Source organism: Gossypium raimondii, chromosome 5, assembly GCF_025698545.1.
Source record: "Gossypium raimondii isolate GPD5lz chromosome 5, ASM2569854v1, whole genome shotgun sequence".
In the NCBI taxonomy this organism is placed as follows: Eukaryota; Viridiplantae; Streptophyta; class Magnoliopsida; order Malvales; family Malvaceae; genus Gossypium; species Gossypium raimondii.
The window spans coordinates 50,134,902-50,147,362 of record NC_068569.1 but is presented as its reverse complement, the minus strand read 5'-3'; the positions used below and the strand labels follow the sequence as shown (position 1 = coordinate 50,147,362).

Genomic DNA, 12,461 nt, shown 5'->3' with positions numbered 1-12,461 from the left:
CACTTCGCCTCAAACTTATCAGATTTTGATTTAACGACGTGGTAATTAACGCCGTTTTTGATGCTATGCTGTTTCAAAGCACCAATAAAACTATCATTGTTGGTAAACTGATTACCAACTTCAAGTTCACCAAAATCTACCCCTGAACTTGTACGATCGCACAACCAGTGTGGTAGATCTGGAAACTCTAACGCATCATCTGCTGATAGATCGACATTATGCATGTGGGCTGGAGGTGAGTATGCTCTGAATCGTGGATTTTCTTCATCATCGAACTCCTTTCAGCATCATCACCTTCTGTTGGAATAGGCCTCGGTTCAGAAAATAATCCCACTTCTGCACCATCCGACCCGGGCTCTCGAGGTGGATCCACATCGGAGTCATCTTCTAACCCATAATCATCTGCAGCATACGACGTCCCCTTACCAGTTGACGTCGTAGGTAGTACGTCATCCCTTCTTCTGGGCATTTGATAACGTCCCCAATTGGATGTAGATTGCCATTCACTAGAACTTGATGCAGTTCCCCAGTACGTATTTCCAGCATCAAACGTCGAGCCACTGATGTACATGTCCCATCCACCGACAGAGTGTCTTGCGGGGGATGTGCATTCGACACCGCTACCGAACATGGGCTGTTCCGTATTTTGTAACCCGCTAACCGAGTGTCGGCCAAGGGTCGTGTATACATCTCAAACACCGGACGGAAGTACACCATTTGGCGACGTAAAGTGTACATATAACTCAATATAAGTTGCTCCACTAGCAAGATGAGTCTGCACTATTGCCTCCAAGCTACGAGCACCTTTTATGTCGAACGAGTCATATGTCACCGGATCAACACAAGAACAAAATCGATACGTGATTGACAGAATTTTCATTGGCATCGTTCCGAAGATTTTACGCCTAATTCTTTTACAAAGTTCTGTCAAATCTATGTTCTGGTTAAATGACAGTCGCACCGTATTCTCCGACAAAAAAATAACACTATTCTCGGTGTGGCAAACCTCACCATCGTAGTAAATAACAGCACTAATACGTTCACTCATTTTGAAACTCTAACTTTCTTAGCCTCTTTAAATTGTTTCTGCTATGACTTATGCATTCTAAGAACATTTTCTGCCTAATTTATAGCCTTAGCCCAAACTTGCTACTGTAGCAAAATCGCGTCCACGAGGGCGCGATTTCACAATTTCTTCTCAAGTAGCATCCTCGTAGAAGTAATTTTATACTATTTGCTCAGAAACGTCAAAAAAAATTATTTCTTACATGACCTACTATAGCAAAATCGCGTCCACGAGGGCACGATTTCACAATTTCTTCTCAAATAGCATCCTGGTAGAAGCGATTTTATACAATTTGACCAGAAACGTGAACTCGAAATAATTTATTCCGGGACCTAAAAACCCTAAAAAGCCTAAACCCTAAACCCTAAAAGCCAAAAAAACCAAACGTGAAAAATACGTCAAAATCGCGTCCCCAGGAACGTGCTACGTGGTAGGACATCGCGTCCACGTCAGCGTGACCTGCTGACGTGGACGCGATGTCCTGCCATGTACCCTGGCATCGCGCTAACGTGGACGCGATTTCTCGAAAAATGGACCATTCCGGTAAATAATAAAAAAATTGGCCCATTTCGGTAAATTTAAAAAAAAACGGCTTTTTTTGGTAAATTACCCAAAATTATGATGTCTCCACCATAATGTGTATGTATTTTTAGATTTTATATAAAAAAATTATTTTGTAAAATTGATACATTTTTAAAACCGATTGATGAGTAACATTAGCTCGTTAACCCTTTAAATATAGATAATATTAATAAATTAAATGATAAAATTATTTAAAATAAAATTTTAAAAGTCATCCATGATGTATATAAACACTGCATCAAATATAAATTAATATTTTTATGATGTTTTTTTAGTTTATGAAACATGTTGCATTTATACTGTGTTTTCTTAAACTATTTACAGGTAACCTTTTGCATAAAAATTGTAAAATTCGGTTTTAAACTTTATTTTTAATTTTTTTCTCTATGTAACAAAATTGAAACATCGAACCTCCTGAATTTGTGTAAACATTGAACCTTTTGCATATATATATATATATATATATATATATATATGTATGTATGTATGATCCTTGTTCTAAACATTGGATTGGGAAATAGATGTCTGGCTGGCAAAGGTCATTGTTTTTTTTATTTATCAAAACAATCATGGGGAATAATTTTGATGATAGGCCTTTGTCATCATCTAAAAGCTGTCTCTCGTTTCATCAGATAGAACACAACCAAGCATTGACAACAGTGTTTTTTTTTTTTTTTTTTTGGGTTTGTCAAAAGAACTTGTAACACTAGGGCCAGCTCCCTCCCATGATAATATCACCAACAAAATTTCACATTACCAGTAAAACACAATTAAAAACAATTGTTTTGAAACTTTATGAACAACATCAATCACTTAATGTACTTGATCTCATATTACAACAAGTAATCAGTTCCTGAACTTACCAAAAAAAGATTAGGCAAAGAAGAAAAAACGAAGCGACCGGTTTGGTAACACTATATTCGGAGAAATACATACAATTCCTTCCATCTCCGGGGGGCAGATTATATCGGTATTCTTCCAATCCGAAGATGACTTTTTAAACAACGTTTAGCTGACGGGATCGATGCATGAAAATATCAGTAAGCCTTGAAGTGAATAGTGAAAGAAAGATTCAAGAGATTTTTGGAAAGCAAATAGTCCAAAAAAACCACACCTTATGGCAAAAAAGTTGGATGATAAGGATGTCTGACGTCCAGTTCTATAAGAACAAAATGGAATCACATCAAATTGAAAGAATGAATTTAGCTCTTCACCTCTTGAGTACTCCTTATCCAGTCTAGAATATCTGAACAATCTTCGCGGTGGACAAAATGCCTTCATATTTATTAAAAAAAGAAGGAAATGGAAACAGTTATAGCCGATTCGTAAATCACGGACATGTTATATAATATAAAAAATGCAAGTGCGTGTTTACATGTCACTTGTGTACGAATACAAACATGTAAACTGAGAGATACATACAAAGCTTAATGTTCTTGAACGGTACCTGTTTTTAGCACGATAAGCCTTTAGTTCAGCAGCTTCTCGTTTGTTTGACATATATTTCTTCATTTGAAGTAATTCAGGCACATGTAGAGTTCCACTTTGGTCATTGTATGCATTGCAAATGAAGTTAAGCACCTTATCCTGAAAATTGACCTCTAAGAATTTAGTATTGTAGGGCTCAAAAGGATTTCAACTAAACCATTTAAGCATAATGTTCAGGGCTTGGAAGCTGCAATCTAGAGTCACATAAATACCGGACCAAAAATTTGATTCTAAAAGGCATTCTGGAAAGGAAAAATAGAACATCTTTGTGAATCACTTAGCATGATGATGCCACTCAATGGCATGAATGCTGGAGCGGCTCCTAGAGGTTATAGGCATGTCATGAGCTTTTTAGGTGAGTTAAGTAGAGAAGCACAGGGAGGTAAAGGGTAGATTAGGAATTTCAAAGAAATCACTTAGCGTAATTGTTTAACCATCTACGATAATCATTACAAAGTAAGACTTCATTAAACAACATAAAGAAAGAAAGGTAGAAGTGAGATACCAGTGGTCTAGAAGCATTCAGCCAGTGATAAATACGCTCGTTTCGAAACCAAGTTACTTGTCTTTTCGCAAAATTCCTGCAAAACAGATTAAGGGCAGCTGGATTCAAATCTGCAGGATACATTTTTTAAAGTAAGTAATATAAGATGGCTGTTTGATGTATGAATAGATGAAGCAAACTAGTTTCAATCCATGAAAAGATAAATCTAATTAGTTTTACCTAATTTAAAGCCGCAACAACTTAAACGTTGGAAAACCAAAAAGTAGAATATGGCATTCCGAAACAAATTCAAATTTGCAAGGCAAAGTAAATAAATGTAGCTTCAGAAGTTATAAATATGATACCTAGACGCTTTCTGAAATTCGGATAAAAAATAATAGAAGTCTCTAGTGGAACTTATGCCCCCTTGTTCCCTACAGTGCAGTAGGTATTCCATTGCCTGAAATCATTTTATCAAACAAAAAAGGAAAAAAACTTCAGCAAAACAAGTAAAGAACTGAATAAGGGCATAATCATTTTTAAAAACCAATATATGGAGACTTAACCAGAAATCTATTAAGATGTTAAAGTTGCAAGGCTGCAGCTATATTACAAGCAAATACATTCATGACTTGAAGACATAAATACGAGACAGAGTTAATTGTTGGAAGTTGGAACCCTAGGAAGGATGTATGAGCAACCATTGAGTTGGTAACTACAAGCATTTGCCTTGTCCGGACTGCTAGTTTCAAAAAATTTGGCTTCAACTTTGATTGTCTTTTCCTTTTTCACTAATTTTAATTTAATTTCACATGAAATCAATTAGAAGAAAACCGATAGATTTTGTCTTGTTAAATTATAAGCATTGGTGTAGGACACCAGATAAATTCACAAAACTTATTCTATGGCAGAAGAAATGAAAAGGTACAATTTATTTGCACATCCTAAAATAAATTATTATGAAAAAGGAGGGGGTATAAAATTATACCTGTCTATAACCGATTGCTCGAGTTGCAGAGTTTGAATTTGGAAGAAGGCCCGTCTCCAGAAGCCATCTAGCCTCGGACAAAATACCATCTGTTATATCATTGAAGCCAAGCAACTAGAATGAATACCACTAAAGAATTTTTGTTTTTCGCAAAGGAAGAAAAATACTACAAACTAATAATCCGGCCAATTGTTGAAAATTTGATCAAATACAACATTTTATTCAGACAGCAAAACCCAAATCTGTTGGGAATCTATGACATATGTAACACGAAGTTCATCTTATACGTCACTCAAAGTTAAATGAATACAATATTTGAGAATTGTATAAAATATAGACCAGAGCAATATGACCTACCCGAAAGCATATGTTCACACCGCAGATCAATAAGCCTATAGAGATCAAGTCTGGGACTTGAGAGGAAAAAACAAATGAATTCATAGTCCAAATCCTTTACTTTATGTTGCTCGAGTTCATCAGCAGAAGGCTTTAAGTCACAAGTGTCACTTGTTTCACTTGGGTCATTTTGATTTCGAAAAGAATCATATGGTACTTGAAAAGCAGATGGAGGTGATCCACTAGACTGTCAACCCAAAAGAGAGACCAAATAAAGATGAATACCAATTCTCAAGTCTGGTAATAGACACGGACACAGAACAGAAAGTCCAATTATTTATGTAGGTTAAAACAACTCAATATTCATACCCTGATTATCTCAAGGCTACGTTTTAAGCGATACCAATCATTGGCAGCCAAAGACTGGGCCTTCGGATCACCTGCATCAACCACCAATTCCACGGCAGCCTCCCAGTCTCCATCTCTCTCAAAATTGGCAAGCTCAGAATATACTTGAGCTGCAACTTCTCGAGAGGCCTTTGGAACATCTGGTTTTCCATATATATACCTAACATATATTAAAAAAATGAAAATAGTAATTATCTCCATTGATGTTTTTCACCACCTTTTGAGCAAGGAAAGCCAACTACTAATGAAGTACCAATAAAAATTCTGCAACTAAACCATATCGTGAACCAGCGCTACCCTAGGTGTTCTAATAAGAGACATTTATAAAGCTGGAAGAAGAAAATCAAGACAAAAAATCCAGATTGCTTTTCAGGATAAATTACAGCTCACCTATACAAAAGGATATGTGGTAACATACCATCGCAAATACAATCCAGTCCCACCAGTAACGATGGGAACATGGCCACTACGAAGAATATCTTTTGTCGCTTGCCTAGCATCCTCAAAAAATTGTCCTACAGAATAGTCTGCATTCGAATATATATATATATATATATATATAATCAGTGAAGTAAATCAGAAAAGCAGAACTAAAAGTCGCCTAAAAACAAAGAGAATGACTTAATATGCCTTATTGACAATAGTGGGATCACTGGAAAGTCACCTTCAGATGGGTGTAAAATATCAATCAGATGATGTGGCACTTCCTGCAGAAAGATTTGAAGTCATAAAGCCTTCCCTTTAAATGCATCAAAGTTTTGAGGAACTTTCAAAGAAGTTCTTCCTAGACAAAACAATACATGATGTGAATGGCAACTAACTTGTAAACAATACATAGTATTCTTTTTCTGGATAACTTTAAAAGAGAGAAAAAAACTTAATGCCGCCCTAAGACTAGGTACATATTTCGCCAAAAAAATACATATATCTTTTAATAAACTCTGAACTGATGAGAAAATTATGGTTGAAAAATCTGAACGTGTGTCCATATATAGAATGGCATTAAAGCACTGAAATGTCAAAGAACAACAATATAGAAAACTGCAAAAGCTTCAAAGAACATGTTGATTGAACCGCGGGTAGAATGGCAAAAAATTTGTGTTCAAAACTTCAATTGACACCACTCATGGATTCCATCTCTGGACAACCCCTACCCCTTTATATATTAATAAATAAAGCTTCAAAGAACATTACAAACATACTCAATTGTATAAGCCAGAAAATGGAAATCTTAGGATGAGTTTAGATGAGCGGTGCGTTTACTTGTGGTTAGTGTAAAAATAACGGTGGCGGTGAGATTAAATACTGTAGCAATACTCTAGTATGAGACAAAAAGTAAACTAAACGAACCGCACCGCACCCAATCGCCCATCCAAACCCACCGTTAGACAAAAAAGAAAAATGCAAAATATGTAGCAATCTACTACAATTAGGCACCTGTCTATCAGATGGAGAAGGCTTTGCAGATCCCACATCAAGACCTCGATAAACCTGCAATTAATAACATCCGATAATCCACTTAAACAGAAAACAAGCAATGCTTAAGAAACAACTAAAACCCAGAAATTTTATCAGCAACCAAATGGAGCACAACCAAAAACCAAACTCAAACCTCACCAAAACAAAAACCCAATTTTCCTTTCCTTTTTCATTTTATTTCCGAAAACACAACAACAGTATTGTTCAATGAAGGAAGTAACCTGAACAGAGTCAGCACTGATGATTTCACCATTGAGACGCTTAGCAAGTTCCAAAGCAAGCCTAGTTTTGCCTGCCCCAGTTGGCCCTGATATTACAATCACCTTCTCTTTCTTCTGGTTGACAGAAACAGAAGTTGAGCTTGTAACTAAGGTTTTTCTACCATTACGAAGTGAAGGAAAAATGGGTCTTTGAGGCAATCGTATGCTTCGAAGGCTGTAAATTCCACTCAATATCATCTCTTCAAAATGAATGTGTTATGACTACTTTTCTTTCTTTTTTGGGTGTTCAAAGGATTTGATTTGGTGTGGTATGTCTTAGGGACTAAACTGGTGGAGTGGGTAAGGTTTTATCAAGGGTTTTAGATTAGATTTTCTATGGGAACTCAGAAGATATCCATTTTTTTTTCTTTTGCCCCTTTGTGACAGTTTGGTTAACAAAAAATTGGTCAAAATTGCATAAAGTCTTTGTACTTTTACAAAATCTAAAATTTAATCACTATACTTAAATAATTAAAAATTAAGTCGCTAAAATTTATCAACTTGGTATGTTGATTAGACTGTTCTCATATAATATTGTAAATGATTGATAGAAAATAAATATATTTAAATAGACAATTCTTTTATGAAAATTATCAATGGCAATAATATCGGACTAGAATTTTTAATTAAAAGTAGAAGGATTAAATTTTAACTTTAAAATATACAATTAGATCTCAAATTTTAAAGAAGTAGAAGAACTAATAACATATATCAACCTAAAAATTACACCTTTTGAAAGTTTTATCTCACTAGTCAGTAACTTTTTTTTTTGAATAAAAACAATTACTTAAAAAAATTACATAGAATTAAACTGAAAGGAGAAAACACCCTTTGCTTGATCTGCTTCGAGAGAAACCAGAGTTTCCTTTGAAGGGAGATCAAATGTCTGCAAGTCTTCTTTATTAGCCAAAAGTCAATTTTGCTAAAGAATTTACAACCTAGTTGTATTCCAGAGGGATATATCGCAAAAGTCATCGGCCTTCTTGAGACAAAATAAACTGTATCTGCTAGTTACATGTCAATTGTGGGGTTTGATTAAGTCAAAAATAGGTGGTTCGCAAATCTTAAATTTAGGAGTTGAGTTGTTAGTGATTTAGTTAATATTTTTACTAATTTATTCCACTATTTTCGAATATCTGCTAGTAGTGGCTCATATTTTCTAGTTCATAATTTTTTCTTTCGTCTTTTTAAAGCTTTGATATGCGAATAATAAATTAGATCAGTTTTACAAGAACTTTGAGTTCATTTCTCCTGTCTCTATTTTTAATTCCTATTCATTCTAATAGTGGTATCCGAGCTGGGTTAATTTTTGTTTTGCAGCAGCAGCAACAAACAAAGTGATGGTCACCGACAACTTTGATTAACCATCTATTCCTCATTTTGATGGTCACTATAGGATATTTTATTCATTATGGCTTTATGAGGGATATGGAAAGCTCGTAATAAGAGTGCTTTAAGGGGAGCTTACATTGCCAATACAGGTCATTGGTTATGCGCAACAATTTACCTGGGAGATTGGCAAAGAGTATCAGTTAGCGGTTCCAAGAAAACAACATACTCCTCGCTGGGTACAATGACAACCACCTCCGTTTGGGTTGCTGCATTCTGAACACAAATGGCGCGTTTAGCGCGACGATACAGTGGCTTCAACTAACGGTCTGGTGCGTGATGAGAGAGGAGCGTGGATCCGTGGCTTCATGTTGAAAATCAGATGTACTAACAGTCTTCAAGTGGAATTGTGGGGGTACGCGGAGGGTTGTGTTTAGCTCGGAAACTTGGTGTCACTCAGTTAATAATCGAATTAGATGCGATTCTTACTGCTCAGATGCTTTCACGGTCGTTTGACGCGAGCCCCCCGATGGGGACCTTTGTTGCAGATTGTTTGGCTCTTAGGAGTGAGGGTTGGGTCGTTGAGGTGCACCATATCTTGCTATAGGGTAATTGTTGTGCGAATCATTTTGTTGTTATGGCTCGGAAAAGGCAGAGGCATTTGCTAGATTGGAGGATCCTCTGGTTAGCGGCTTTTTTAGGAATATGACCTTATAAATTTTAAAAATTATGAAAATGACCTAACTTCAAGATTAATTATGAGAATGTCTTGATTTTTATAATAGAGTTTGGTGCCGCCACTTTTACAGGCGGCACAACCCTAAAAATCCCCCCAATCATGCTTTAATCATTATAAAAAAATAAAAAAAGAATTTTTTGATGCCTCCTAATAAATTGGCAGTGTCGAACTGAAGCATGTAAGGGCAAAACGTTCAGGGACATGATGAATTAATTGTCCTTTTTAGATTGGTTGAATAGGTGCCACTTGTGAGTACGAGGGCACAAAATTATGCTTTTGGTCTATTTACATGTTAGGTCTATACCTTTTAAAATTAAATTTAAATACCCCTTAAAAGATATAATAATAACAAAAAATAAACCATTTTCATTTTTTATTTTTTAAAAACAAAAAAATTAAAATATATATAATTCTTATTTAAATTACCCAAATATATCCTAAAAAATTTCCTCAAGTTTATCTAAATTTAAACATTTTCAATTCATTCCTAGAATATTTGAATTTAGATAAAATTGAGAAAAAAATTTTAGGACATATTTGGTAATTTGAATAAGAATTTTATATACTTTTTAAGTTTATTATTTTTAAAAAAATAAAAAAAAATGAGAAGAGTTTATTTTTGTTATTATTATATCTTTTAAGGGTTATTTAAAATTAATTTCAAAAGGGGACAGACCTAACTTGCAAATAAATCAAAAGTTTAATTTGGTGTCGCCATACTATTAGGTGGGGGTGAGTAAAACTCGTTTCGATTTAAAAAAATCAAAATTCTTTTTTCGAATTTTGAGTTAAATCGAATCAAGTTATTCGATTTATTCGAGTTGACTCGAATAAATCGGTTCTAGTTTCAAGTTTGAGTTGAGTTGAATTTCACAATTCGAATATCTCAAATAATTCAAATAATTCAAATAATAGATTGGTGTAAATACCCTTTTGGTCCTTGTCAACTTTGAAAACAAACAAATTGGTCTCTCTTTCAACAAAAATTATGAAATTTTTTAAAATAATTTATAAAATTCAAAATATTAATAATAATTTCAAAATTTATATCTAAAAAATAAAAATTCTAAAAATATATAAAAAGGTTAAGATTTTAAAATTTTCTAAAATAATAAATTTGGAACCTAATTATTGATTCAAATTTATGATACTCAATTTTTTTTTTTGCTTTGAAATTTTTTTCAAAGATATATGGATTCAAATTTATGTTTTCTGACATTGAATTATTTATACTGTAACAATATTTTTATTCAACATGTTTAATTTTTTTAATTTAACTTGAATAATTCTTGATTCGACTCAACTCAACTCGATTCGATTTGATTCGATTCGACTTGACTCGAATTTTATTTTACTTGATTTGAAAAAATTTCAAATTCAGTTAGGATGATAAAATAGGACTCGTGAACTCGATCTCGAAAAATTTTTACTCGATTCGATCGAACGCTCACCCAGTATCAAGCGACATATTCTGAATAGGGTAATTACTTCATCAAGTCCCTGAAAGTTTTGCCTCTGCATGCTTCAGTCCGGTGCTGCCAATTTGTTAGGCGACACCAAAAAAAATATTTTTTCTTTAATTTTTTTATAATGATTAAAGTATGATTGGGGGGATTTTTAAGGTGATACCAACTGAAAATATGACGACACCCAACTCTACAATAGAAATTAAATCATTCCTATAATTAATCTTAAAATTAGATATTTTCATATTTTTAAAAATTTATAAGGTTAGATTAGGGGTACAAGATAATGCTGATGGGCAGGAGTCATTCCACCTACAGTTAGTATTCTATATTTGTGTTTCTTTCTATAAAAAGAATGATTTAATTTGACATGCTTTTAAAATCATTTGGTAGGAAATGAGTGAAGGATAAGTTTGCTTATCCTTGAGCAAACTTCGGCTCAGTTTTTTGGTTTTTGTGGCGATTTAGATTTTGGCCACGGTAATTTATGTGTATTTCTCTTCAGACCCAAATTCAGGGCTCGCATCTTCGGACTTCTTAAAATGGAAAATTATTGTTTAGGTTTTCTAGAAATTTTTAAAATTTTAAATTAATAAAAATACAATTGTACATTAACCCCTTAAAATTATAAAAATTGATTTAATCTTTTTAAAATTATAAAGATATAGACTATTAAAAATTAAAATTGCATTTCGCCTCCCTTAAAAGAATTTTCTGACTTTGCCCATGTTTCTCTTCATGTTATTTTTTTAATTTGTATAATTTCTAGTTCATAATTTTTATTATTTTGAATATTTTAAATTATTTGTTAACATGACATATAAAATAAATAGTGTCATGTTAGTAATATCATACATGAATTTTGATTTCTTGCAATTTTATATATTAAATTTTAATTTGATTCAGTTTTCATAAACTACTAACAAAATTATTAATATAGCACTATAAAATATTTATTTCTTTAAATATATATGATTGAATCAAAATCAAATTTCATGTACATTTTTGAATTACAATAAAATTTTCATGTGTATAATAAATTACACATCGAATCAAAGTTAGTGTATAATTTTTAGATTTATTTAAGTATTTATTGAGAAAGAATGGTAAAAAACCAAACATGGATTTATGACCAAACTGGCCAAAAAGCAATTAAGCTCAATTCCATGGCTTCTAAAACAGCAGACCATCAGCAGCAATTAGTCGTAATCTACTGTTCAAATCTGTTTTGCAGACCCCTAAAGTGTCACAATCTAAAAAGCAAATATAAAGTCAAGAAGAAGTAAAACATGAAGCTACCACACCAACCATTGATGTTCGTTGTCTAGTTTTGGGAGTTTCACCCTGCACCTTTTTAAGGAAACGTCACTGTGATAATGACAAATGGAGTCTATACGATGATGGGTTGGTCTTAATAATTGTTGTTCTTCAATATTTCAAAGTCTCCGGCCATTGCTGGATATGTCCAAGCAAAAGATAAAAAAAAGGGTAAATGAGTGAGTTGAGAAATGCCCAAGGTTGGTACTTGGTAGTGGTTTGCTCTGATGGTAACTGTTTCCGGTTGAAACTTATATATAAGCAACTCCACAACCAAACTCTTATTTATCTTTTTGGTTTCAATTTGTAAAAGAAAAATGGGTTGTTGATCAACCTGCTTCCTTCTTTTCTTGTTGAAATCCTCATTGCTGCTATACCTTTCGTCGTCTCTTCTACCACCACATTTATGTCCTCCCGAACAGAGTTCGGCAACATACTGTTCATACTCTTGATTCTTCTTTTAAGGCGGATTATTGGGATGAAGGAATTGACTGCTGCAAATGGGAGGGTGTGATGTGT

General features: G+C 33.7%; 1 protein-coding gene across 2 annotated transcripts; it reads right to left on the bottom strand.

The window, feature by feature from the left end:
• Positions 1-2,418: 2,418 nt before the first annotated feature.
• Positions 2,419-7,460, bottom strand: LOC105766384 (tRNA dimethylallyltransferase 9). Of its 2 annotated transcripts, none has more exons than XR_001125204.2 (12): positions 7,053-7,458; positions 6,790-6,843; positions 6,017-6,059; positions 5,771-5,879; positions 5,314-5,512; positions 4,966-5,191; positions 4,609-4,697; positions 3,986-4,080; positions 3,642-3,717; positions 3,096-3,235; positions 2,763-2,923; positions 2,419-2,660 (listed from the first exon to the last, which is right to left on the bottom strand). XR_001125204.2 is itself a non-coding variant. In XM_012585820.2 (12 exons), exons 1-12 carry the CDS (start codon positions 7,287-7,289, stop codon positions 2,646-2,648), a joined length of 1,344 nt encoding a protein of 447 aa, XP_012441274.1. In that variant the 5' UTR covers positions 7,290-7,460; the 3' UTR covers positions 2,419-2,645. The 2 variants fall into 2 exon arrangements, 1 of the variants encoding a protein (XP_012441274.1); XM_012585820.2 differs by having other exon boundaries at positions 2,863-2,923; positions 7,053-7,460.
• Between the last annotated feature and the right edge of the window lie 5,001 nt (positions 7,461-12,461).

Coding starts and splice junctions, on each gene's coding strand:
- LOC105766384 (XM_012585820.2), bottom strand. CDS start 7,289: ATGATATTGAGTGGAATTTACAGCCTTCGAAGCATACGATTGCCTCAA. Junction 5,513..5,770: donor ACTGGATTGTATTTGCGATG/GTATGTTACCAC, acceptor AATATATGTTAG/GTATATATATGGAAAACCAG. Junction 2,924..3,095: donor GCTTATCGTGCTAAAAACAG/GTACCGTTCAAG, acceptor ATAAATATGAAG/GCATTTTGTCCACCGCGAAG.